This window comes from Oncorhynchus kisutch, linkage group LG4 (assembly GCF_002021735.2).
Source record: "Oncorhynchus kisutch isolate 150728-3 linkage group LG4, Okis_V2, whole genome shotgun sequence".
Lineage (NCBI taxonomy): Eukaryota > Metazoa > Chordata > Actinopteri > Salmoniformes > Salmonidae > Oncorhynchus > Oncorhynchus kisutch.
Window position 1 is genome coordinate 65481001 of NC_034177.2, and position 27077 is coordinate 65508077.

General features: G+C 43.7%; 2 protein-coding genes across 6 annotated transcripts in view; one reads left to right on the forward strand and one right to left on the reverse strand.

The window, feature by feature from the left end:
- Positions 1-2314, reverse strand: part of LOC109889851 (cullin-9) — a 67633-nt gene extending 65319 nt beyond the window's left edge. For 4 of the 5 annotated variants that reach the window (XM_031823415.1, XM_031823417.1, XM_031823414.1 and 1 more), the window contains exons 1-2: positions 1983-2313; positions 379-1035 (exon numbers count right to left, since the gene is read on the reverse strand). In XM_031823415.1, the coding sequence (XP_031679275.1) occupies positions 379-1030 (652 nt within the window). In that variant the 5' untranslated portion in view covers positions 1031-1035; positions 1983-2313. Of the gene's footprint in view, positions 1-378; positions 1036-1982 lie in introns of all 5 variants that reach the window. The other variant, XM_031823416.1, reaches the window with a different exon arrangement.
- Positions 2315-14036: 11722 nt separating this feature from the next.
- The window catches only part of LOC109888767 (synapse differentiation-inducing gene protein 1), a 47729-nt gene continuing 34688 nt past the window's right edge, over positions 14037-27077 (forward strand). Inside the window, exons 1-2 of the mRNA XM_020479941.2 lie at positions 14037-14503; positions 26303-26960. Of these exons, the coding sequence (XP_020335530.1) occupies positions 26409-26960 (552 nt within the window). The 5' untranslated portion in view covers positions 14037-14503; positions 26303-26408. The remainder of the gene's footprint in view (positions 14504-26302; positions 26961-27077) is intronic.

Consider the following 27077-nt stretch of genomic DNA (forward strand, 5'->3'; position numbering starts at 1 on the left):
AACATCAGGTATCATAGCCTAACTAATAAACAGACTACAGGACCAGTGTGCAGATGTAAAACAGACAGGGGCCAAGTCCTCACATATTAAGTAGATTACACAAAACATTTCCCCTTACTTTTCACAGCTCATCAGTGATAAAGAAATATTAATAGTGGTAAAGGACAGTCTAGGTGAAAGCAAGAGGGCAGAAACACTGCCTAGCCTGCCAGTAAGCCTGCTTTTTCTGTCTTGTCAGTTAAGATCAGTGGTCTATATAGAAAGGAAGGTGATAAGTATAGAATTTATTACCACCATGCCTCAGTCTCTCTACTCTCATTTCCAATATGGCTGACACTGGGACAGTGTAAGAATGAAATTATCAAAGCCCCACCATACCTGCGTCATGAGAGGCCAGAGCCCGGAGCATCTTCCCAGCACTTCTGCGGGTTTGTTGCTCCTTGTTGCAGAGCAGCTCCATGAGCAGGTCCAGGGCACCCGTCTCCTTGAAGACACCCACCAGTGAGCCGATGCTGGCGTAGGCACTCAGCACATGGATGGTGTGTGTGATGCTAATGGCAAAGTCACTCTTCTTGGTCATCTGCTTGCGGGCCCTCCTGACCAAGTTCTTGACATCGTCCTTCATGTCAGAGAGCTCCACCTCATCAAAGGTGACATCATTAGGGAAATCTCCACCGGGCCTCTCCTCTGCCTCCTGGAGGGGCCGCTGGGCATCTGCCTTGCGCTTGCCCAGCAGCGTGGGGCAGTTGGCGTAGACGTCCTCCATTGACATCCACATCAGGATGTTCTCCGTCTTGCTCTCGCCTGAGGTTGAACCGCCCACCCCTGAACTGCTTCCCCCTTCTCCTCCTGTCTCATTGCTCCCTCCACCTGAGCCACTACCGTCGTCTATGGCCAGCAGGCACCAGCGGATCAGGTACTCTGTCTGGCCATCATGAGTCCGCCGCTGCCGGATCAACTCCTCTGGGTAGGCCTGTAGCTTCGGGCCCAGCTGGACAAGCAGGTTTCCATTGCGGCGTTCGCCTAACATGATCGCTGTAAGGAAAAAATTTTAAGAATGAATAACTAATATCAATACTTGAGGTGGTGATACTTTGACCGTATAAGATCAAATTAAAATAACACTGTTGGACAACTTGTAGCCAGGCTGTATCTTGTTAGCTGTGCACCTCTATGGAAATTAAAGTGAGATACTGGATCAGTGAGGTGTAACAAAAACTACTGGATGGGCAAATCAGCCAATGAATGAAGACTTGGCTTGGCTGTTGACATTTAATAAAGCTATTGGTGAATGGCAAATATAGCTAGTTTGCAATAGATTTCCAGAAACTTTAGTTTCCTTTTCATTATGACCTATTTGAATACACATTTTTCGAGAAAAAAAATGTACATATCAACACATATGTAGCTAGCTACTATAGTTAACTAAATAACGGCAGTAATTTGCATAAGAGATTGAGTAGCAGTTAGCTAAGCTATTATACAGCAGTTGCAAATTCTAACGACGGTCGGTAAATGCTGGCTGCTGCTATAGCGTTTGTTAGCTAGTAACATTAATGTAATTACATTTTATCCATTTTCACTATCAAAGCCCTCTTCAAACATCTGATTGTATCAGCTGGGACGTTAACGTTAGTCAGCTCCACACTTCTTAAACACTAGCGAACGTTATCGTCCTATTTACTATGAAAAAGGTGTGGCTGCCAATGTCGCTGAATAACTCCAACAAGTTTACACTACAGACTGCCTCATCAGCAAGGGCCCTTTTTGACAAGGCAACACTGCCTAAAATTATTAAAGAAGCTACATTACCTAGCTAGCTTGCTAACGCCTGACTCTGTTTATAACGTTAGCAAGAATACTTTACTAGCTACCAGTAACTAACATTAGCTACACTTTTTTGTATATGTGATTTGCGGGTAATAACTGAACTAGAGCGGCCTAATAACACCAACATAGCAGGGGATCGATAACCCGTTTACCTCCAGTGCTACAGGGTTTCCCCTTCACTTCTTCCCCGCTCTTCTGTCGATGGAGCTTTCTTCTCCGTTTTAATGTATCGTTTCCCAGCCTGGAAAAAGTTTGTAGGCAGCGTTTGATACTACGGGGAACACCGCACGGTGACAGCAACGTATGGTTTAGAAACTGAGGTGACGGGTAGGAATTTCCCTGTGAAACGAAGGGTTGTTACTAGTTACCACAGCCACAAAGTCAAAATGGGCTATATCGTGAAACAAACAAAAAATATATATCCTTTTGGTCTTAATTTCAGGTTATGGCTAGGCATACGGTTAGTAGTGTGGTTAGGTTTAAAACCAGATTTGATTAAAAAACATTTTAGAAATGGGCGGGGTTTATACATTTGTGGCTGTAATAACTAGTGACGACCGAATGAAACCGCTTCACTTCCGCTTAACTCATATCATGTCCCCTAATGTCAAAGAGGAAGCGGAGAATCGAGAGGTTTTACTCCAACCAAAATATGTCCACCAAAATAAGCCCACGAAGTGAGTCATTTTTGTATGGAGGCCAATGAGAGAGTGTCGAATTTGGTCAACAAAAATGTAGTTGGTCATTTTATAATATTTAATTGAATAGAAATGTCGTAATGGCTAGGTTGCTACCAATACACTGATATAGTGGCCTCTCGTGTCATTTTGGTAACATTGAAAAAACAACAACTTTATATCAGAGTTTTGACTGTTTTCATAAAAATAGAGGATTCATCATGGATATGACCCGTTTTAGCATGCCCATTGCCAGTGAGGGTTTCCACCATTTTTAAGTAGGCAACTGGGTGGGGATTCCTATGAGTTGGGAGCAATCAGCAAATTAATAATAAGACAATTTACTAGTTTAAAATTGAGATAGCCTCAATGATGTTGTCCATGCAGTTACAGACGCTATAATGGCACAGATACAAAAATGAGCCCTCTATCCATCTCTATGGACTATTGTTCAAATGCGTATGTGCCCTCTCATTGGCTAGATTCACAGATAGAACAATGAGACAGATATTTCTCCGCATGTATAAATGTGAAGTATCCGGTTGGCGTTCCCACTCACTACTTAATATCACAGCGAGAGGAACCCCAGTGGCTGGCAGTGGGAGATGATGAAACAATATGAATTTTGGCCGATATTCTGTTAATTTACTCATCAATGAGACATTTGATCTCAATACAGTTCTGTTCCAAACAGAGTGAACTAAGTTTTGTAGACTTGACCCTTTGCCAAAGTTTTAAGAAATTGTGTTGTTGGGCCTCCCGAGTGGAGCTGCGGACTAAGGTACTGCATTGCAGTGCTAGAGGCATCACTACAGACCCAGGCTCGATCCCAGGCTGTATCACAACCGGCCGTGATCGGGACTCCCATAGGGTGGCGCACAATTGGCCCAGTGTTAGGGGAGGGTTTGGTGGGGGGGTTTACTTGGCTCATCGCGCTCTAGTGACTCCTTGTGGCGGGCCAGGTGCCTGGAGGCTGACCTCGGCAGTCAGGTGAGGGGTGTTTCCTCTGACACATTGGCGCCGGCTGGCTTCCAGGATAAGCGGGCAGGTGTTAAAAAGCGTGGTTTGGCGGGTCATGTTTTGGAGGATGCATGACTCGACCGGTTGGGGAGCTGGTTGGGGAGTTGCAGCGATGAGACGAGATCAGAATTGGGGAGGAAAAAGGGGGTTTACAATCAGAGCACTGTCAGTTTGGTATTTGGTATTTTATTAGGATCCCCATTAGCTGTTGCAAAGGCACACGTAGCATACATATCAATTGATACACACAAACTATCTAGGTCAAATAGGGGAGAGGCGTTGTGCCGTGAGGTGTTGCTTTATCTGTTTTTTTAAACCAGGTTTACTGTTTATTTGAGCAATATGAGATGGGAACGGCGTTTCATGCAATAATGGCTCTATATAAAACTACGCTTTCTTGAATTTGGGGACTGTGAAAAGACCCCTAGTGGCATGTCTGGTGGGGTAAGTGTGTGTGTCAGAGCTGTGTGTTCTTATACAAATAAGTGATGCAGTCAGTCTTTCCTCAACTCTTAGCCAAGAGAGACTGGCATGCATAGTATTTATATCATCCCTCTGATTACAATGAACAGCAAGATGTGCCGCTCTGTTCTGGGCCAGCTGCAGCTTATGCTAGGTCTTTCCTTGCAGCACTCGACCACACGATTGGACAATAATCAAGATTAGACCAAACTAGAGCCTGCAGAACTTGCTTTTTGGTGTGTGGTGTCTAAAAAGCAGACCATCTCTTTATATCAGACAGACCTCTCCCCATCTTTACAACCATTGAATCGATATGTTTTAACCATGACAATTTACAAGTAATTTAGTCTCCTAAAGTCACAATTAACCATGTGTTGTTCAACAGCCACACCATTCATTACCAGATTCAGTCTAGAAAGTAAGGAATGATTTGCACCAAATACAATGCTCTTAGCTCTAGAGATGTTCAGGACCAATTTATTACTGGCCACTCTTTGTTAAGGGTTTTAGTGACTTCATTAGCTGTGGTTGCTGATGCCTATATGGTTAAATCATCAGCATACATGGACACACATGCTTTGTTTAATACCAGTGTCAGGAGTACAATGCTACCTGGATGGCATCCATGTTACTGGGAAAGACGAAGACAAACCATCTACAAAACTTCAATGTGACCTTACCGAGATTGAAGGACTACAGACTTCGAGTTAAAATATGCATTTTGTCAATAATCGGTTGAATACCTAGGACACGTAATCAACGCCAAGGGCCTTCATAAGGTCAAGGATATCTTGGACGCCCCAGCTTCTCAAAGTGAGCCAACTAAGTTTTTTCCTGGGATTACTGAATTACTACAGACACTTTATCCAGAGCTTAGGAACAAAGCTGAAACAGCTTTGCATCAGTTGCTTTGTCAGGACAAAACATGGAAATGGACAGAACAATGTGAGGAAGCAATCGTGAACTCTGAGGCACTGATGCACTTCGACGCATCATTGCCCATCCAACTAGCTTGTGATGCTAGTCCATATGGTGTGGGAATAGTTGTGTCCCATATTATGCCTTCCGGTAAGAGAAGCTGATCGCTTTCGCATTGAGGACATTGAACAAAGCCGAAAGTAACTACGCACAAATGGAACGAGAAGCCCTAGGCAGAATTTGCGTAAGTTTCACCAGTATCTGGAGGAGGTACACCCTTCTTACAGATCATCATCTGCTGAGGAGCATCTTTGGACCGCATACTGGAATTCCGTCACTTGTTGCAACCAGAATGCAAACGTGGGCTTTGTTGTTATCAGCACACACCTATGACATCAACTACCGCAAGTCAGAACTGCAATGCAACGTAGATGGACTTTCCAGGTTACCACTACCTGTAGACAAACTAGAGTCACGCCAAGTGGAAAATACATCAGTCACTTCAACACAAGTGCAGAGAAACACAATAAACGACCCAGTGTTATCTGAAGTGATAGACATTATTATCAAAGGTAAAGTTGCTCCAAAACTGAAACCTTACCTTTCAAGGAGAACTGAGCTGCCAGTACAGTCCAGTTGTCTGCTGTGGGGGAGGAGAGTTATCTTTCTGCCTTCACTGAAGAAACTAGTGTTGCAACAGCAACACTCAGCTCATTGTGGAATGGTATGCATTAAGGACATCCTGGATTGGATGGAAGCATTGAGGAGAAAGCTAAATGTTTCTCATGACAGAAGGTGCTCAACATACATAAACTTGCACCTCTTCATCCGTGGGATTGGCAGGATGAGGCATGGCAACGCATACATATTGACTTTGCAGGTCCATTTGAAGATAGAATGTTTCTAGTGGTCATGGATGCTTGTAGCAAATGACCAGAGGTTGCCATCATGATGTCTTACTGCAGAGAGACTATTGAGAAGCATAGAGAAGTGTTTAGTGAGTTTGGATTGCCACTCTAACTCATTAGCGACACCGGAACACAGCTATTGTCCCAAGAAATGGCTACGGTCCTACAGGTGAATGGCGTACAACCAATCAGGTCCGCACCGTATCATCCACCAACCAACAGGCCGGCACAGAGGTTTGCACAGACCATGAAACATGCCTTAAAATCATCTCAGGGTCAAGGAACACAGCATCAATATTTGAACAGCTTCCTGTTATCCTAAAGGAATACACCTCACGCAACCACCAAAGCTTTGCCTGCATTGCTACTCATGAAGAGAGAGCTACTCACAAATTCCAACCTACTCAAACCTCAGAACGCAAAGAAGACAGGAGAGCCAAGTCAAAAGTTGTGAACTGACAGCAAAGGACAGCGCTTTCAATCCTGGAGAAACTGTTTTAGCTAGGAACTTGCCTGGCTACCTAAACTCCTTGCTCCGGCCAAAGGCTACGGATATTAGTTTCTCCTCCGCAATGAGTCTGGATCTGAGTACTTTCCCTAGGATTTCTAAAACACAAACATTCTAGATTGTCTGATTGGTCACAAAAACCGATGGGTTGGGCCAGAGCCAGAACACACGTGGGTATAGCGGTGTTTGAAAATTCGCCATTGGCTTTGAAACTCTGATTGGTTAGACATTATCCAATTGCTGACGACTTTGTTTTGTACAACACTCCTCATTTTGACCTCACCACAAACGACTTCAATGATGGCAGTCACAGACTGAAGTATGTAGCGAATGCAGTGGAAGAATTAAGTTTCAGTTGTCAGGCAAGATAGGAACTACCTCAACGGACCAAAGTGGGTTCCTGCTACAGTCATTGCTCAGACTGGTCCTGTGTCCAGGTGACATCCTGACCCGGCAGTGACACAAGCTGCTCACATGACTACACCACAGTCTAAAGATGTTGTTGATAGTTAGGTTGACTACTGTTACCATACGAGAGATAGTTGGGCACCAAGATGCTCAGACTTGTGAAACAGACTCTCCCAACAGTTAATTTAGGATGGGAGGAGTTGTTGTGCCACAGAGTATCATGGGAGTTGTGGAGTGTGTCGAGATGATCACATTACAGATAAATGGTTGAACTGAATTACTAAAACAGCTGCAAGGAAGCAGCAAGCAGCCATGCAAAACTGTCTAGAGTGGCAACCAATCTGCCCAATTAGCTGTTATGTTTCCTTACGCCCACTTACACTGAGTTTACCAAACATTTGGAACACCTTCCTAATATTGAGTTGCATCCCCTTTTGCCATCAGAATAGCCTCAATTAGTTGGGGCATGGACTTTACAAAGTGTCAAGCGTTCCACAGGGCCCATGTTGACACCAATGCTTCCTACAGTTTTGTCAAGTTGGCTGGTAGTGGATCTCTACTCCAAATAGTTTGTGTCCAGTGTTTCCGTTCCTTAGCCCACTGCAATTGCAGTTACTTGTTGAAGTGGGACTCTGTAAGGTCGACAGCTACCATACCCCAATCGTTTCAAGGTGCGATGAGTTGTGTATTCTTTTATGGGTCTTTGGGCACCAATATTCTACTGGACTGTCAGTTGACTAACTGTAGCCCGTCTGTTGCTCTAAACAATTCGCATCAGCCTCCTTTGTCCTCTTTCATCAATGACCCATTTTCGACCACTGGCTGGCCATTGGTTGGATGTCCTTTGGGTGGCAGTCCATTCTTGAAACACATGGGAAACTGTTGAGCATGAAAAACTCAGCATTGCAGTTCTTGACACACTCAAACCGGTGCGCCTGGCACCTATTACCAACATAGGACTGATGACACCACTGCCCAGCTCCAGGGGTCCCTCACCTGTATGAACTGGGATGCACTCGTGTCTGGTTCCAACAACAATATTGATCAAATGGTTCCCACAATAACGGACTATATCAAGTTCTGTATACACTGTGTGATCCCCACGAGAACAACCATGGATAAATGGCGAGATCAAAAATGCATTTACATATGAAGATTGCATTCTCCCATTGAGATATGCAGTCCCAACACCAACTGAACATGCCATTCAACAAGCCAAACTAAGGTACAAGGACAAGATGGAGGAGGAATTCAGCAACATGAATGCTAAGCATGCCTTTCAAAAAGTCAGGAAGTGTGCAGGCTACTCCGATAAACCATCTCCACAGGCTCATGATGACACAAAGCTAAGTGCAAGGCAGCGGGGCCACACGGGACACCGGGTCGAGTCCTAAAAGCCTGCACTGCTGAGCTCAGCCCTATCCTACACAGACTGTTTGATCTATCACTATCCATTAGCACAAAAACATATACCATTGTCCCCATTCCCAAAAAGTCTCCTCAGACTGAGTTCAACCATTACTGACCTGTTGTCCTCACTTCACTGATCATGAAATGCTTGGAAAGACTGGTTCTTAACATCCTACTGCCCACCATTCACTCCTCCCTTGATCCCTACCAGTTTGCTTACAAAGCGGGGAGAGGAACGGATGACGTGGTGGTCTGCATGCTGCACAGGCTCCTGGAACAGGGAATTGCGCACACATCTTGTTTGTGGATTTCAGCTCTGTCTTCATCACCATCCAACGCCACACTATAATCCAGAAGCTCAATAACCTGGACATATCTCCCACCATCGACCTCAGGCCGTGAGGATAGATGACACCCTGTCCTCTGTGCGCATCACCAACACCGGCGAGCCACAGGGTTGGGTTCTTAGTCCGTTAATCTACACCCTGAATACCAATGACTGCCAAAGCATGGACCACAATACACTCCTTTTCAAGTACCCTGATGACACAGACATCCTGTCCCTCCTGAACGTCACCCCCTCTCCTTCCAGCAATATCAATCATCCGTTACCCAATTCAGTGAATGGTGATGCAATAACTACCTGGATCTCAACATCTCCAAAACAAAATAAATACCAACCAACTTCCGCAAAAAAAACATGACAACCCTTTCCTCATCACCTGAGAGGCCATCGAAATGGTTCCTTCATTCAAATATCTCGGAATAACAATAGACCACAAACTCACCTTCGAATAACACACCCCTGAAATAACTAAGAAATCACAGCAATGTCTGTCTGTCATCTGACGTATGTGCAACCTGTCCGTCAAACTCAAACTCCTTCTGCTACTATACCGGAGCATAATTGAACCACTACTCAACTACGGCAGCATCTGTTATCACAATACGCTCATAGTCTTACAACTCAACAAACTGAAGAATTTAAATTTAAATTAAGTCCTCAACTCTCCCTTCTGAATAATCGCCCTTTCCATCGCAAAAGCCCGCCACATAATCTCCAGCCCGGACCACCCACATCACCTTTGCTTTGATCATCACCTTTGCTTTGATCTCCTCCCATTAGGTCAAAGAAACCGGTTGATTCTGTGGTGCACTGAACATTTCAGGAGGAGTTTAATTCCGGGGGCTATCACCATAGTGAACAATTCCATGTAATTTCTCCCATGAAAGGGGGGCACAATTTACGCCTGACTGTTTATTTTTGTGTTATTACATGCCACCAGGTGGGTAGGGCTGCCACACTGCGTCCGAATCAGGTCACCTGAATATAACGAAAACTACCAAAACACAGCACACCCATTGCCACACAATAACATTAACCCTGGAGCAGTACTCATAGTTCATAGTTCAATTTGCACTTAATGTCCAATAACTACTCACTATGTCATGTTGAAATGTTATGTTGCAGCTGTGACAGTCACACCAGGATCCATACAGTAAGCAATCTTGCAGAAGGGAGAGGGACTGGGCTAAAGGGTAGAGCTGCCGCTTTCAAGGAGCGGGACTCTAACCCGGAAGCTTATAAGAAATCCCGCTATGCCCTCCAACGAACCATCAAACAGGCAAAGCGTCAATAAGATCAAATCGTATTACACCCGCTCCGACGCTCGTCGGATGTCGCAGGGTTTTCAAACTATTACAGACTACAAAGGGAGGCACAGCCGAGAGCTTCCCAGTGACACAAGCCTACCAGACAAGCTAAATTACTTATATGGGGGCTTCGAGGCAAGTAACACTGAAACATGCATGAGAGCATCAGCTGTTCCGGACAACTGTGTGATCACGCTTTCCACAGCCGATGTGAGTAAGTCCTTTAAACAGGTCAACATTCACAAGGCTGCAGGGCCAGACGGATTACCAGGACGTGTACTCCGAGCATGCGCTGACCAACTGGCAAGTGTCTTCACTGACATTTTCAACCTCTCCCTGTCTGAGTTTGGAATACCAACATGTTTCAAGCATACCACCATAGTCCCTGTGCCCAAGAACACTAAGGTAACCTGCCTAAATGACTATCGACCCGTAGCACTTACGTCTGTAGCCATGAAGTGTTTGAAAGGCTGGTCATGGCTCACATCAACACCATTATCCCAGAAACCCTAGACACACTCCAATTTGCATACCGCCTCAACAGATCAACAGATGATGCAATCTCTATTGCACTCCACACTGGCCTTTCACACATGGACAAAAGGAACACTTATGTGAGAGTGCTATTCATTGACTACAGCTCAGCGTTCAACACCATAGTGTCCTCAAAGCTCATCACTAAGCTATGGACCCTGGGACTAAACACCTCCCTCTGCAACTGGATCCTGGACTTCCTGACGGGCCGCCCCAGGTGGTAAGGGTAGGTAACAACACATCCGCCATGCTGATCCTCAACACGGGGGACCCTCAGGGGTGGGTGCTCAGTCCCCTCCTGTACTCCCTGTTCACTCATGATTGCACAGCCAGGCATGACTCCAACACCATCATTAAGGTTGCCAATGACACAACAGTGGTAGGCCTGATCACCGATAATGACGAGACAGCCTATAGGGAGGGGGTCAAAGACCTGACCGTGTGGTGCAAGGACAACAACCTCTCCCTCAACGTGATCAAGACAAAGGAGATGATTGTGGACTACAGGAAAAGGAGGACCGAGCCTGCCCCCAATCTTATCGACGAGGTTGTAGTGGAGCAGGTTGAGCGCTTCAAGTTCCTTGGCGTCCACATCACCAACAAACTAACATGGTCCAAGCACAACAAGACAGTAGTGAAGAGGGCACGACAAAACCTATTCCCCCTCAGGAGACTGAAAAGATTTGGCATGGGTCCTCAGATCCTCTAAAGGGTCTACAGCTGCACAATCGAGAGCATCCTGATGGGTTGCATCACTGCCTGGTATAGCAACTGCTCGGCCTCTGACCGCAAGGCACTACAGAGGGTAGTGCGTACGGCCCAGTACATCACTGGGGTCAAGCTTCCTGCCATCCAGGACCTCTATACCAGGTGGTGTCAGAGGAAGGCCCCAAAAATTGTCAAAGACTACAGCCACTCTAGTCATAGACTGCTCTCTCTGCTGCCGCACAGCAAACAGTACCGGAGTGCCAAGTCTAGGTCCAAGTGGCTTCTAAACAGCTTCTACCCCCAAGCCATAAGACTCCTGAACACCTAATCAAATTGCTACCCAGACTATTTGCATTGCTAGCTTCCCCCCCCCCCCCCCTTTTACGCTGCTGCTACTCTGTTATCTATGCATAGTCACTTTAATAACTATCTACATGTACATATTACCTCAATTACCTTGACTAAGCGGTGCCCCCGCACATTGACTCTGTACCGGTACCCCCTGTATATAACCTCGCTATTGTTATTTTACTGCTGCTCCTTCATAGTTTGTTACTTTTATTTGTTACTTTTTTAAATTGTTCTTAAAACTGCTTTGTTGGTTAAGGGCTTGTAGTAAGTAAGCATTATAAGGCTGGTAACTCTGGGTACTCAGAAAACTTCAGTGAACAATTTACAGATATCATATGTAAAAGAATACATACAGTATAAGTAGAAGCAGATCAGCCCATAGTTAACAGCAACATGAACATGACCATATCCCCAGGCAACTGCAGTAGGTCAGACAGCTACATCCCAACGCCGATGTCCATGTACCCCAGAACTCCCTCATCCCCATATCACTCCTCCTCCTGTATGAGAAGTCGCCCATCAGTAGGGCCCCCTAAAGCTCCCTTGTCTTCTCCTGCATCACCCCAGGGTGCCAGTGGAGGGATAGAAGGCCATCCAAAATAGACAAAGCAAGGACATTTCTAAACAATGTGCTTATAACATTTTGTTCAGGGTTGGTGAAGGTACTGGGTAAGCCATCCTCACATAAAACATAATAGCCCTGGCCTAATTCCGCGTGGCATTGTTTATTTCACCCCTTTGGGCAATTATATATTTTTTAGATGTCATCCTCCATAACCTTCAAGTTAATATATATAGAGAAGCACATCATAGACCAGGGCTATACACTGAGTATACAAAACATTAAGAACAACTGCTCTTTCCATGACAGACTGACCAGGTGAATCCAGGTGAACGCTATGATCCCTTATTAATGTAACTTGTTAAATCTACTTCAAATCAAATTTTATTGGTCACCTACACATGGTTAGCAGATGTTATTGCAAGTTTAGTGAAATGATTGTGCTTCTAGTTCCGAAAGTGCATCAATATCTAACAAGCAATGTCTAACAATTCCACAACAAGTACATCATATACACAAATCTAAGTAAAGGAATGGAATAAGAATATATAAATATAAATATATGGATGAGCAATGTCAGAGCGGCATAGGCTAAGATGCAATAGATAGTATAGAAGACAGCATATACATATGAGATGAGTAATGCAAGATATGTAAACATTATTGAAGTGGAATTATTAAAGTAACTAGCGTTACAAGCAAGATTTCTGGCTTTCACAGACTAGTAACTTCTTCTTTACCAGGTCTACAATTTGGTTTCTGGTGTCCTTTGACAGCTCTTTGGTCTTGGCCATAGTGGAGTTTGGAGTGTGACTGTTTGAGGTTGTGGACAGGTGTCTTTTATACTGATAACAAGTTCAAACAGGTGCCATTAATACAGGTAACGAGTGGAGGACAGAGGAGCCTCTTAAAGAAGAAGTTACAGGTCTGTGAAAGCCAGAAATCTTGCTTGTTTGTAGGTGACCAAATACTTATTTTCCACCATAATTTGCAAATAAATTCATTAAAAATCCTACAATGTGATTTTCTGGATTTTTTTCTCATTTTGTCTGTCATAGTTGAAGTGTACCTATGATGAAAATTACAGCCCTCTCTCATCTTTTTAAGTGGGAGAACTTGCACAATTGGTGGCTGACTAAATACTTTTTTGCCCCACTGTATGTTCCCCATGCCAATAAAGCCACTTGAATTGACATACAAATGGTATCCACGATTTCATCTGACTCTGGAGAACTAGATAAAGGGCCTCATTACCAAAATCCCAAAGTGTCCCTTTAAACAGAAAATATAATACAACTGTCTCCCATTCTTTTATTTTTTAGATTTGTGTGTATTGTTGTGAATTGTTAGATACTACTGCATTGTTGGAGCAAGGAAATCAAGCATTTCGCTACACCCGTAATAACATTGGCTAAATATGTGTATGTGACCAATAAAATTTGATTTGATGTGCACAAATAGAGCAAGCGAAAGCACTGTCCTCATACACAAAATGTTCTTCATGTTTTCAGTGGTTATGTGGTGGTACTTCGTGCCTACAGATTTATTCTCCCTCACTATGCTGCTGCACACACTGGGCTCCAGGCTGGGCTCGGCTGGGCTCCAGTGCTAGTGCACATGTATTAATGGGCTCCTGAAACCGGAAATAGCAAGATGTCAGCCCCCACAAATTGGTGTATGCAACCATGAGTAGATTAAATTGAAAACAATGGTCGGCCATCTTGGAGGCTGTCTCTAGTTCTTATTAAAGCTCAATGTTCCAAACCTGAGACCTGCAGTACATCAACCCTTATTATTTGTCTGAAGTGTAGCCTACACCTGGGGGCAGCATTGGATTATTTGATAGGACAAACAACAGCGAGGTAGAAACCGAGGTCAATCACTCTTCAACATTCACGACATTAAATTGTCATATTTGTGAGTCAATATACAATTCAGTATAGGATTTACCTATAGTACCAGATGGGTTACTAAACCATAGTTTATTGTAATCCCCTTGAAATATGGCATAAAATCCCTATTTCAGCACAAAAATATGTTGAAATAACAGGCATTCTTTAGGACCATGGGGTGAACTGTTCCATTTGATTGGTACCTTCACACTCACCCAGCACTAGATTGATAGCTGGTAAGGTCTGAAATGCTGCTATTTGACACTTTTACATACAAAGCACAGTGCAGCTGCCTTCACTTCACAAGTAAGAACGGTGGTAGCTATAGCCGGTGGTGTGTGTCTGTCTGTATGCTGCACGTGGTCCCCGCTGTATTTTTCCCATCTGAGCAGAAGACAAAATGCAACTCCCCCATTGCAGGCACACAAAATACAAATGTCATTGATGTTTTTCTTCAGGTTGTACATCAGACTGAGGCTTTGGTTTAACACTTTTTGTTAGATTAGGTGGAGACGGAGTCCTGGATAGATTTATATGGTATAGCCTGTAGAGAATTCCTACTGAAAGGGAAGGATCGCTGACGGATTGTTAAACCCTCGGTCCACTTATGTTTCCGACGGGATCTAGTCTACTCGCCGCAGAACGCGCTTTCACGTCGGAAGGTAAGTTTGTGTGAATGCCTTGCCAGTCAGATCACGAACTTGCAGGTTACAGCAACAATAGAAGAGACTGCGGAGAACACAAGCAAGCTAATAAATGTTATTTTCATTGATTCGTTTTGGGTGATTCTGGTGAATTATAAAACGATAAAGGGTATGCATGTAGACAACTAGTTTAAAAAAGTGTATATGTGTCAATGTTTCACTTACAAACATTGCCGTTTCTCCGCGTGGGCCATTGGGCCATAGCCTATTAAGCTATTTTTCAAAATTCTTTCTGGAGTGAGCTGTTTGGGAACCGTTCAGTGCTCATTACAAACACTGTAAATAAAGGACCTTGAATGACAGCTCCATGGACAACTCCTCCGTTCACCCGGAGACTTATTGCAACTATTTTGATCCGCCGCTGACCACGTTTTAGCCTACTTCTCTGTTTACATTGTGTCATAGCCTACACTTGGGCTCTTCGACCCTGTTCCCGGAGAGCTACCGTCCTGTAGGTTTTGGCTCCAACCCGAATCTAGCACACTTGAATCAGGTTAGTTCCGCGTTTTCTAAACTCTGTGCTGGAGACCCCAAGGGGTGCACGTTTGGGGTTTTGCCCAAGTACTACACAGTTGATTGAAATAAAAGCTTGATGATTATTTGAATCAGCTTAGTAGTGCTACGGCAAAACAAAATGCGCACCGAGTTTGGGAAACGTTGGGTTAGTTAAGTCTGGGGTTGGATTGAAAACCTACAGGAGGGTAACTCTTCAGGGACAGGGATGGAGAGCCCTGCCCTACACTGTAATTAATTCAACTGAATTCCTTTACTTTACCAGAATTGCAATCCAGTGTGTGCACGATTTTTGGAATTAAAATTCTAGGAAATTGGGCAACCCGTAGGCGTATTATGTTACCCGTTGCACATAACCCACAAAGTTAGAGTGCATTCGGGATGTGTTCAGACCGCATTCCTTTTATTTTTGTTTCACGTTACAGCCTTATTCTAAATCGATTCCCTCAATCTACACACAATACCCCATAACGACAGTGAATACAGTTTTTTTTGTTGAAATTTTAGCAAATTTATTTGTTTTTATTTTGAATACCTTATTTACGCGAGTATTCAGACCATTGCAATGAGACTGGAAATTGAGCTCAGGTGCATCCTTTTTACACTGATAATCCTTTAAACGTGTCTACAACTTGATTGGAGTCCACCTGTGGTCATTTCAATTGATTGGACATGATTTGGAAAGGCACACACCTGTCTATATAAGGTCCCACTGTTGATAGTGCATGTCAGAGCAAAAACCAAGCCATGAGGTTGAAGGAATTGTCCGTAGAGCTCCAAGACAGGATTGTGTCGAGGCACAGATCATGGGAAGGGTACCAAAACATTTCTGCAGCATTGAAAGTCCCCAAGAACACAGTATCCCCCATAATTCTTAAATGGAAGAAGTTTGGAACCACCAAGACTCTTCCTAGAGCTGTCCGTCGGGCCAAGCTGAGCAATCGAGGGAGAAGGGCATTGGTCAGGGAGGTTACCAAGAACCCAATGGTGACTCATACAGAGCTCCTCTGTGGAGATGAGAACTTTCCAGACGGACAACCATCTCTGCAGCACTCCCAACAATCAGGCCTTTATGGTAGAGTGGCCAGCCCGCTTGGTGTTTGCCAAAAGGCATCGAATTCTCTGGTCTGATGAAACCAAGATGAAGCTATTAGGCCTGAATGTCAGGTGTCACGTCTGGAGGAAACCTGGCACCATCCCTACAGTGACGTGTGGTGGTGGCAGCATCATGCTGTGGGGATGTTTTTCAGTGGCAGGGACTGGGAGACTAGTCAGGATCGAGGGAAAGATGAATGGAGCAAACTACAGAGATCCTTAATGGAAAATCTGCTCAGGAACTCCGACTGGGGTGAAGGTTCACCATCCAACATGACAATGACCCTAAGAATACAGCCAAGACAACGCAGGAGTGACTTTGGGACAAGACTCTGAATGTCCTTGAGTGGCCCAGCCAGAGCCCGGATTTGAACCCGATCAAACATCTCTGGAGAGACTTGAAAATAGCTGTGCAGCGATGCTCCCCATCCAACCTGACAGAGCTTGAGTGGATCTGCAGAGTAGAATGGGAGAAACTACCCAAATATGGGTGTGCAAAGCTTGTAGTGTCATACCCAAGAAGACTCAAGGCTGTAATCGTTGCAAAAGGTGCTTCAATAAAGTTCTGAGTAAAGGGTCTGAATACTTACACTACCGTTCAAAAGTTTGGGGTCACTTAGATATTTCCTTGTTTTTGAAAGAAAACACTTTTTTTTGTCCATTATAATAACATCAAATTGATAAGAAATGCAGTGTAGACATTATTAATAATGTAAATGATTTTTGTGGCTGGACTGCAGATTTTTTTAATGGAATATTTACATAGGCGTACAGAGGCCCATTATCAGCAACCATCACTCCTGTGTTCCAATGGCACGTTGTGTTAGCTGCTCCCACGTTTATCATTTTAAAAGGCTATTTGATCATTAGAAAACCCTTTTGCAATTATGTTAGCACAACTGAAAACTGTTGTGCTCATTAAAGAAGAAATAATACTGGCCTTAAAACTAGTTGAGTATCTGGAGCATCAGCGTTTGTGGGTTCGATTACAGGCCCAAAATGTCCAGAAACAAAGATCTTTCTTCTGAAACTCATCAGTCTATTCTTGTTCTGAAAAATTAAGGCTTTTCCATGTGAGAAATTGTTAAGAAACTGAAGGTCTCGTACAACGCTGTGTACTACTCCCTTCACAGTACAGCGCAAACGGTCTCTAACCAGAATAGAAAAAGGAGTGGGAGGCCCCAGTGCACAACTGAGCAAGTGGACAAGCACATTGAAGTGTCTAGTTTGAGAAACAGAAGCCTCAAGTCCTCAACTGGCAGCTTCATTATATCATGCCTGCAATTCCCATCCAACCTGACAGCTTGAGAGGATCAGCAAATACAGGTGTGCCAAGCTTGTAGCGTCGTACCCAAGAAGACTCGATGCTGTAATCGCTGCAAAAGGGGCTTCAACAAAGTACTGAGTAAAGGGTCTGAATAATTATGTAAATGTAATTTCATTTTTGTGTTTTATAATTTAGCAAACATTTCTAAACTTGTTATTGTGTGTAGATTGATTGTGGGGACAATTTAATACATTTTAGAATAAGGCTGTAACTTAACAAAATGTGGAAAATGTCAAGGGGTCTGAATACTTTCCCGAATGCACTGTATATTGCTTTAATGGGAAGTTAGGATAGCCTACCAGTCGATAACTTAACACTAATTTTAAAATGTAAACGTTATCTGGCCTGATTGATTACTTCCTTCCCATTGTCATCGCTTGTAACCAATATGTGATACCGTTGTGGTAGGTGACGTTGTAACCGTTCAGATTTATAGGCTATAGTCCCCAGTTCCCACTGCATTTTTTCCCAATTGTTCCCCTTTAATCAGGGACTGAAAAGTGCAGTAAGAGCTGGCAGACACAACACCTGTGAAAAAGCCATGTGAAAATGTGATTAGCATGACATGGCAGGACTATAGCCTAACAACTGACAATAATGATTTCTATCAATTCTACCTACTGAAATTCATATTTTACAACTTCATCTTCTTTACATGGAATCCGACCTCCAACAAAACTGTCATTGGACTTTAGGGGAAAATAATCTTAAAAAAATAAAAAACTGTTTACATTATTTTAGTGTTGAGAGGTGGGACTGATTTGTCACTTCACTTCACATTCTCACTTCATTGATTTAGCTTCTTGTCAAGATGGAGCTATAGTCACTTCTTTCAAAGTGGCCCATCTACATTGAACAAAAATATAACTCTAATAAATTCATTATGCCCTAATCTATGGATTTCACCTGACTGGGAATACATACAGTGGGGCAAAAAAGTATTTAGTCAGCCATCAATTGTGCAAGTTCTCCCACTTAAAAAGATGAGAGAGGCCTGTCATTTTCATCATAGGTACACTTCAACCATGACAGACAAAATGAGGAAAAAAAATCCAGAAAATCACATTGTAGGATTTTAAATGAATTTATTTGCAAATTATGGTGGAAAATAAGTATTTGGTCACCTACAAACTTTAAGAGGCTCCTCTGTACTCCACTCGTTACCTGTAATAATGGCACCTGTTTGAACTTACTTTCAGTATAAAAGACACCTGTCCACAACCTCAAACAGTCACACTCCAAACTCCACTATGGCCAAGACCAAAGAGCTGTCAAAGGACACCAGAAACCAAATTGTAGACCTGCACCAGGCTGGGAAGTCTGAATCTGCAATAGGTAATCAGCTTGGTTTGAAGAAATCAACTGTGGGAGCAATTATTAGGAAATGGAAGACATACAAGACCACTGATAATTTGCCTCGATCTGTGGCTCCACGCAAGATCTCACCCCGTGGGGTCAAAATGATCACAAGAACAGTGAGCAAAAATCCCAGAACCACACGGGGGGACCTAGTGAATGACCTGCAGAGAGCTGTGACCAAAGTAACAAAGCCTACCATCAGCAAGGGCATTGAAGATGAAACGTGACTGGGTCTTTCAGCATGACAATGATCCCAAACACACCGCCCGGGCAACGAAGGAGTGGCTTCTTAAGAAGCATTTCAAGGTCCTGGAGTGGCCTAGCCAGTCTCCAGATCTCAACCCCATAGAAAATCTTTGGAGGGAGTTGAAAGTCTGTGTTGCCCAGCAACGGCCCCAAAACATCACTGCTCTATAGGAGATCTGCATGGAGGAATGGGCCAAAATACCAGCAACAGTGTGTGAAGACTTACAGAAAAAGTTTGACCTCTGTCATTGCCAACAAAGGGTATATAACAAAGTATTGATACTTTGTTATAATACTTTGTTATAATACTTATTTTCCACCATAATTTGCAACTAAATTAATTAAAAATCCTACAATGTGATCTTCTCATTTTGTCTGTCATAGTTGAAGTGTACCCATGATGAAAATTACAGGCCTCATCTTTTTAAGTGGGAGAACTTGCATAATTGGTGGTTGACTAAATACTTTCTTGTCCCACTGTATATGCATCTGTTGGTCACAGATGCCTTTAAAAAAAACAGAAAGGCGTGGATCAGAACCAGTCAGTATCTGGTATAATATGACCACCATTTGCCTCATGCAGCGCGATACATCTCCATTGCATAGAGTTGATTGTGGAATGTTGTCCCACTCTTCTTCAATGGCTGTGCGAAGTTGCTGGATATTGGCGGAAACTGGAACACGCTGTCGTACACGTCAGTCAAGAGCATCCCATACATGCTCAATGGGTGACATGTCTGGTGAGTATGCAGGCCAGAAGAACTGAGACATTTTCAGCTTCCAGGAAATGTGTGCAGATCCTTTCGGGAATGAGGGGCCGTGCATTACCATGCCGTAACATGAGGTGATGAGGTCTTGTAACATGAGGTCTTGTCACGGTATCTCCGTGCATTCAAATTGTGACGACCCTCCCACTCTGTCTGCTGTATTCTTTCTCTTTGCTCTTGTTTTACTTATTAGCATGTTCGGCAGGAGGTGCTGGGTGGGTCGTCAGCGACATGGGGACACACCTGGTCCCGTGATAAATACACCTCTTCCCCATTCATTGAGGAGACTCTCTCCATGCAGACACACTGTTAGATTTTGGTTATGGCATTTTTGTGGCTGTTTTGATTTACTTTGGCACCTTTCAACACCCATCATAATCACATTTTTATATAAGCAACCACTCACTTACACTACTGATTACAGACTACACACACCATTTGTTAATTGTATTTATTTAATTGTAATTTATTTTTGTTATTCCTAATCTCCACGTTGTCTCCCTTTTTTGTTACGGACTTCGAGCCGGTTCGTGACAAGTGGGGGCTCATCCGGGATCTTGAAGGTATTGTGTTTGGGAGAAAACGTGGCGTTAATGTTTGAGAACTCTGTAGGTGCTTTGTTTGCATCTTTTGTTACAGCTTGTTTGAGTTGTAATGTTTGGTGCCCAGTATTGGTTGCCTTGGTTTGTTTGGTAAACTTGCCATTGCGGTGGATAGTTGGTTGTGTGCTGCATTGAAGAGAGTACATTGGTTAGTTTCCAGGCCCCTGCCCAGGCTGGAGACTCTTGCTCTACTCGCTGTTGGGACAGGTCCGAGGAAGTTAGTACAATCGGCTGTGTACCTCAGTGGGAGATTTGGGTAGGGTAGTGACACTTGCTTCCCGGAGCTATAGCTTTTCTTTTTCTCCTGTTAGGCTTAGCAACGTGTTTCACTTTGGAATATGTTTGCCGTGGTTATTTTGTTTTATTTTTGTGTGGTGTCCATGGACTGAGCAGTTGTCTCGGGGGCACATCTGTGGCTTGGAGGGAATCAGCCAGGATGCTGGGTGTTTTTTTATTTTTTTAACCTTGCCAGCGGGCTACAGTGCATAATTACCCACCGCAAATCCGCACGAAGACTAGGGTTGAGTTATTGTGGGGTTTGGGGAATCTCCATATATATTTCATCTCTCTTCTGTGGTGCCCAGTGTGATTGTCATTTCTCTTGTTGTGGTCTGGTCTGGTGTGCTCAGCAGAGGGGAAAAGCGAGATGTTTTTTGTTGTTGTATTTACTTGTGACTATGGCGTCTAATGTAGACGATTTCATTCGCTTTCCATCAGAGGAACTGTTTGAATTATGTACTAAAGAACAGCTGTTGAAGATCGCTGAACACTACAAGATTGAAATTTGTGATAAATGTAAAAAAATATATGTTGATATTGAAAGCCAATCTGATTGAGAGTGGTATTCTTGAAGTTTAACACTGGGGAAGCCTCTGCCGAGGACTCGCCTTCTCCCCGTTTCGTTACAATGGCCGCCACATCTGTTAGACCTAGTGGTCTGCCTTTTGAACAACAGAAGGAACTGCTTCTGTTACAACTAGAGCATGATCGTGTAAAGTATGAAAAGGAATTGGCATTTACACAGGATTTGGAGCGTGCAAAAATCAAGTTGCAACGAGTGGCTAGAGTTGGTTAGGGAAGTAAAGCTCTCAGGGGAGAGTTTCCTCTGGGAAGGTGACCCAGATTTACCTAGGGGTCGCTCCTCTCTTCGTCATGCCCCTGACTCATTTGATATGGTTGGAAACCTAACGTTGTTGCCAAAATGTAGTGAGAAGGACCCTGAGACGTTCTTTTCGTTGGAGCTTATTGCTGACACGCTCTCTCGTGCGCACTCTTTCTGAATGTCTACGTGACTGACCATTGTTTATTTTGTTTGGTATTGTCCTGTTCTGTCGCTCCTGTCTGCTCCTTCTGGTCTCGTTTTCTTCTTTCCTCTTAAAGGTTGCTTCCTGTGCGCAAAGGTTGCTGAGGTCTGGGGAGTACGAGGTTGGCTGGGGCAAGTGGAAGTGTGAACACATGGCTTTGGGATGCTGGTTGGGTCAATTTGGGATGCAGGCTGGGTCTTCTGCTAGTATCCAGGGCAGTATTTTGTTTGTGTGACGACCCTCCCACTCTGTCTGCCGTATTCTTTCTCTTTGCTCTTGTTTCCCTTATTAGGATGTTCGGCGGGAGGAGCTGGGAGGGACACACCTCGCCCCGGGTGTGTCCCGGGATAAATACACCTCTTCCCCATTCATTGCGGAGACTCTATCCATGCATGGCATTTTTGTGGCCATTTTGTTTGTTTGCTTTTGCACCTTTTCAACACCCATCATTATCACATTTGTGCACGCAACCACTCACTTACACCTACAGATTACTGACTACACACACCATTGTTAATTGTATTTACGTTACCTCAGTTAATAAATATATTTTTGTTAATCCTAATCTCCATGAGTCTCCCTTTTTGTTACGGACTTTGAGCTGGTTTGTGACAAAATGGCCATATGTAAAATGCAATTGTGCTCGTTCTCCGTAGATGATGCTTGCCCATACCATAACCCCACCGCCACCATGGGGCACTCTGTTTTCAATGTTAACATCAGTAAACCGCTCGCCCGACACAATGCCATACACGCTGTCTACCAGCTGCCCGGTGAAGTCAACCAGGATTCATCTGTGAAGAGCACTTATCCAGTGTGCCAGTGGCCATCGAAGTTGAGCATCTGTCCACTGAAGTCGGCTATGACGCCAAACTGCAGTCAGGTCAAGACCCTGGTGAGGATGACGAGCACGCAGATGAGCTTTCTTGAGACTGTTTCTGTTGAAATTCTTCTGTTGTGCAAACCCAGTTTCATCAGCTGTCCAGATGGCTGGTCTCAGACGATCCCGCAGGTGAAGAAGATGTGGAGGTCCTAGGCTGGCGTGGTTAGGGCTGGGCGATATGATGATATACAGTTGAAGTCGGCAGTTTACATACACATGTTGGAGTCATTAAAATGATTTGTTAACAAACTATAGTTTTGGCAAGTCTGTTAGGACATCTACTTTGCATGACACAAGTAATTTTTCCAACAATTGTTTACAGATTATTTTACTTATAATTCACTATCACAATTCCAGTGGGTCAGACGTTTACATACTGTTGACTGTGCCTTTTAAACAGCTTGGAAAATTCCCCAAAATGATGTCATGGCTTTAGAAGCTTCTGTTAGGCTAATTGACATAATTTGAGTCAATTGGAGGTGTGCCTGTGGATGTATTTCAAGGCCTACCTTCTAACTCAGTGCCTCTTTGCTTAACATCATGGGAAAATCAAAATAGATGAATGCACTTTGGTGCGAAAAGTGCAAATCAATCTCAGAACAACAGCAAAGGACCTTGTGAGGATGCTGGAGGAAACGGGTACAAAAGTATCTATATCCACAGTAAAATGAGTCCTATGTCGACATATCCTGAAGGGCCGCTCAGCAAGGAAGACGCCACTGCTCCAAAACTGCCATAAAAAGCCAGACTACGGTTTGCAACTGCACATGGGGAGGAAGATTGTACTTTTTGGAGAAATGTCCTCTGGTCTGATGAAACAAAAATAACTGTTTGGCCATAATGACCATTGTTATGTTTGGAGGAAAAGGGGGGATGCTTACAAGCTGAAGAATACCATCCCAACTGTGAAGCACAAGGGTGGCAGCATCATGTTGTGGGGGTGCATTGCTGCAGGAGGGATTGGTGCACTTCACAAAATCTCAAGACATCGGTCAGGAAGTTAAAGCTTGGTCGCAAATTGATCTTCCAAATGGACAATGACCCCAAGCATACTTCCAAAGTTGTGGCAAAATGGCTTAAGGACAACAACGTCAAGGTATTGGAGTGGCCATCACAAAGCCCTGACCTCAATCCCATAGAACATGTGTGGGCAGAACTGAAAAAGCATGTTTGAGCAAGGAGGCCTGACAAACCTGACTCAGTTACATCAGCTCTGTCAGGAGGAATGGGCCAACATTCACTCAACTTATTGTGGGAAGCTTGTGGAAGGCTACCCAAAATGTTTGACCCAAGTTAAACAATTTAAAGTCAATGCTACGAAATACTAATTGAGTGTATGTAAACTTCTGACCCATTGGGAATGTGACGAAAGAGATATAGCTGAAATGAATAATTCCCTCTACTATTATTCTGACATTTCACATTCTTAAAATAAAATGGTGATCCTAACTGACCTAAGGGAATTTTTACTAGGATTAAATGTCAGGAATTGTGGAAAAACTGAGTTTAAATGTATTTGGCTAAGGTGTATGTAAACTTCCGACTTCAACTGTGTGTATGTATATATTAGGCCTATATTTATTTTGTTTGCAACCGTAGTTGAAGTGTTTTCTATTTACCTTTTTTTGATTTCTTACGTTCATATTTTATATTGTTACATGCTTAATTGAAAATGTGCACAGGTTCTAAATAAAAGGAAATTAAATATGAGTACGTACCTTTTTTATTTGTTGAGTATTTTTCAAAATGTAATAAGAAATAGGCATTTACATGTGGTCATTTTATGTAAATAGTTTTTCATTGAATTTACAGAAAATGTGCTATATCGGGAAATGAGATTTTGTCCATATCGCCCAGCCCTACTTGTGGTCTGTGGTTGTTAGGCCGGTTGGCCGTACTGACGAATTCTCTAAAATGACTTCGGAGGTAGCTTGTTGTATGAGAAATTAACATTCAGTTCTCTGGCAACAGCTCTGGTGGACATTCCGGTGTCAGCATACCAATTGCACGCTCAACTTGAGACATCTGTGGCATTGTGTTGAGTGACAAGCATTCTAGAGTGGCCTTCTATTGTCCCCAGCACAAGGTGCACCTGTAATGATCATGTTGTTTAATTAGCTTGTTGCTATGCCACACCTGTAAGGTGGATTGATTATCTTGGGGAATGAGAAATGCTCACTAACAGGGGTGTAAACAAATTTGTGCACAAAATTTGAGAGAGGTTTTTTGTGCGTATGGGACATTTCTGGGATCTTTTATTTCGGCTCATTAATAACATGTGACCAACAGTTTACATGTTGCGTTTTTATATTTTTGTTCAGTGTAATATATCTTCAAGAAAAGGACTGTGCCATTATTGTCCTTATTGCAATTAGGCTCAGTTGTGAGTTAATCCTGTAAAAGCTTGTTCTTGTAATGGCCACTTATGTTCATATGCTCAGAGATAGCACTATGTCATTGAGCCAAAATGTGACCAGCTAGATATTCTCATAATGTAAATAGAGATTTTGTAATGTTGAACAGTTGTCCCTTCTATAGGCTTTAGCTTCAACCTTAGCTTTGATTTTTGAAGGGGATAGAAATGGAATAGTGGCAGTCCATTTTAATTCCACTGGAGCCTTTAATTTGCTAATGAACCATTAATTTGCTAATGTTTTGATATGTGCTTAAAGGCTGTTGGTTTACTGTCCCTGAGGCATTGAATACAAAGCAGCACGTTGAACTCTTTTGCAAAATACAAAAAAAGCAAACAAATAAAGGCTTGAACTCGAGCCAAGGGAGTCCCAATACCTCCCACATTCAGCGAGGTGTCTAATTAGTCACAGGATGCTGCACAAGAAGCTGCTCTCACACACTGTGGCAATACAGTTAAAAGCTGACTTGGACATGGCATCCATTAAAGCCTCATCCTGCACACACAGTTTACTGCTGAACCTAGCAAAAAGAGTCTTTCTGTTCCAGGCCTTGGCAAGGTATAGCATGCAGATAGATAATGCAATGGTGGAAACTATGGCTCTGACATGCAACGTTACTGCTTACGCAGGGACTATTTTGGCATGGTTGAGGACCAAAAGCTTGCAGGGCTGAGAGGGAATGAGGGGGGTGAGGTGTGTGCATGTGCACATGCAGTCATGTATGTGTTTGCCAACAAAATGCATTTGTTGGTACACACCCCACCAGATGAAATGCAATGTGATGTAGGCCTGGGAGTTAAAGTGCCTTAGGCAGCACCAAACCTCTCAGGATTTAATGCTTGGCAGGGTTGATGTTTTGTAACTGGCAGCTGTGCAATTAAATCTTCATAGAGATGGCGGATGTTAATTGATAAAACACTCTTCACTTTTGGTAACCCCTTTACCTGACCATGTTTCTGACTGAGCTGGATTTACCAAAATAACTCCGCACAATTAAATACATTTACAACTGAGTGCAAGATTACACGAAAATAGGCAGAAAGCCAATCACTGATTAAACCCCCTCAAAAAACTCTGTTTTTCTCATCTGAATTACCAATTCAGTAACATGAATAGAGGAAGCATGTACAGGCTTTAAGCTCTGTCTGTGTTTTATACTGCTTTTGATGGAGGAAAAAACAACAATGTAAATCGAATACAAAAGCCCTTTTTTATCTGATAAGCCATTTTAATCTGACCTCCCACAGGAGAGTGCAGCCTACCATCCCATGCCTTCCCCAACCCAAGGCCCCTATGAGAGAGGCCTTTAAAGAGGAGGGGATTTGACCAAACAATCCAGCTCTGTAAGTCGGGATGGAGGGTGGACAGGGAGCAGGGTCGTGCTCCAGCCAGGCTGTGGAGGCTGAGTACCCCGCCCAGGGGACAACTTCTCCAGCCAGGGGAGGAGGGGATGCAGGGCTGGGCTCTTGCAAGCACAACGGACTGATCAATACCCACAGCTTGATGGTGGAGACTAAGGAAGGGCTGGTGTCAGTGTACTCGGGGTCACAATACCAGGGTCACATGGTGGTCAACCTATCCCCCCAGCAGGAGCAGAATGGCCAGGGAGTGGGCAGAGGAGGTGAACACCCACAGCTGCTCAACCCCAGCGCTCTGCCCCAGGGCATGGACCCATGCTTCAGGCCCGACCTGATCCTGTACTCTGAGAACACGCTGCGGGCCTGGGGGGATGGAGGAGTCGGGGATTGCTGTGAGACCACCTTCATAGAGGACTTGGCATCCGGTTCCTCTGCCGCCTCCAAGGATACGCTGATGTTTGCCGATGGCAAGTTCCTGGACATGTCTGTGGAGGATGCAAAGATCCAGACCCTGTCCTATGACGATGATGAGTTCCAGGACCTGGAGGTAAGGCTTAGGGCTCTGTCTTTTATCATAACACATTACACTGTAAGAAATGTAAGAAACGCATGAATATATTGCTGAATGGTTAGACGTTTGTGTTATTGCATTTAGAGACAAATA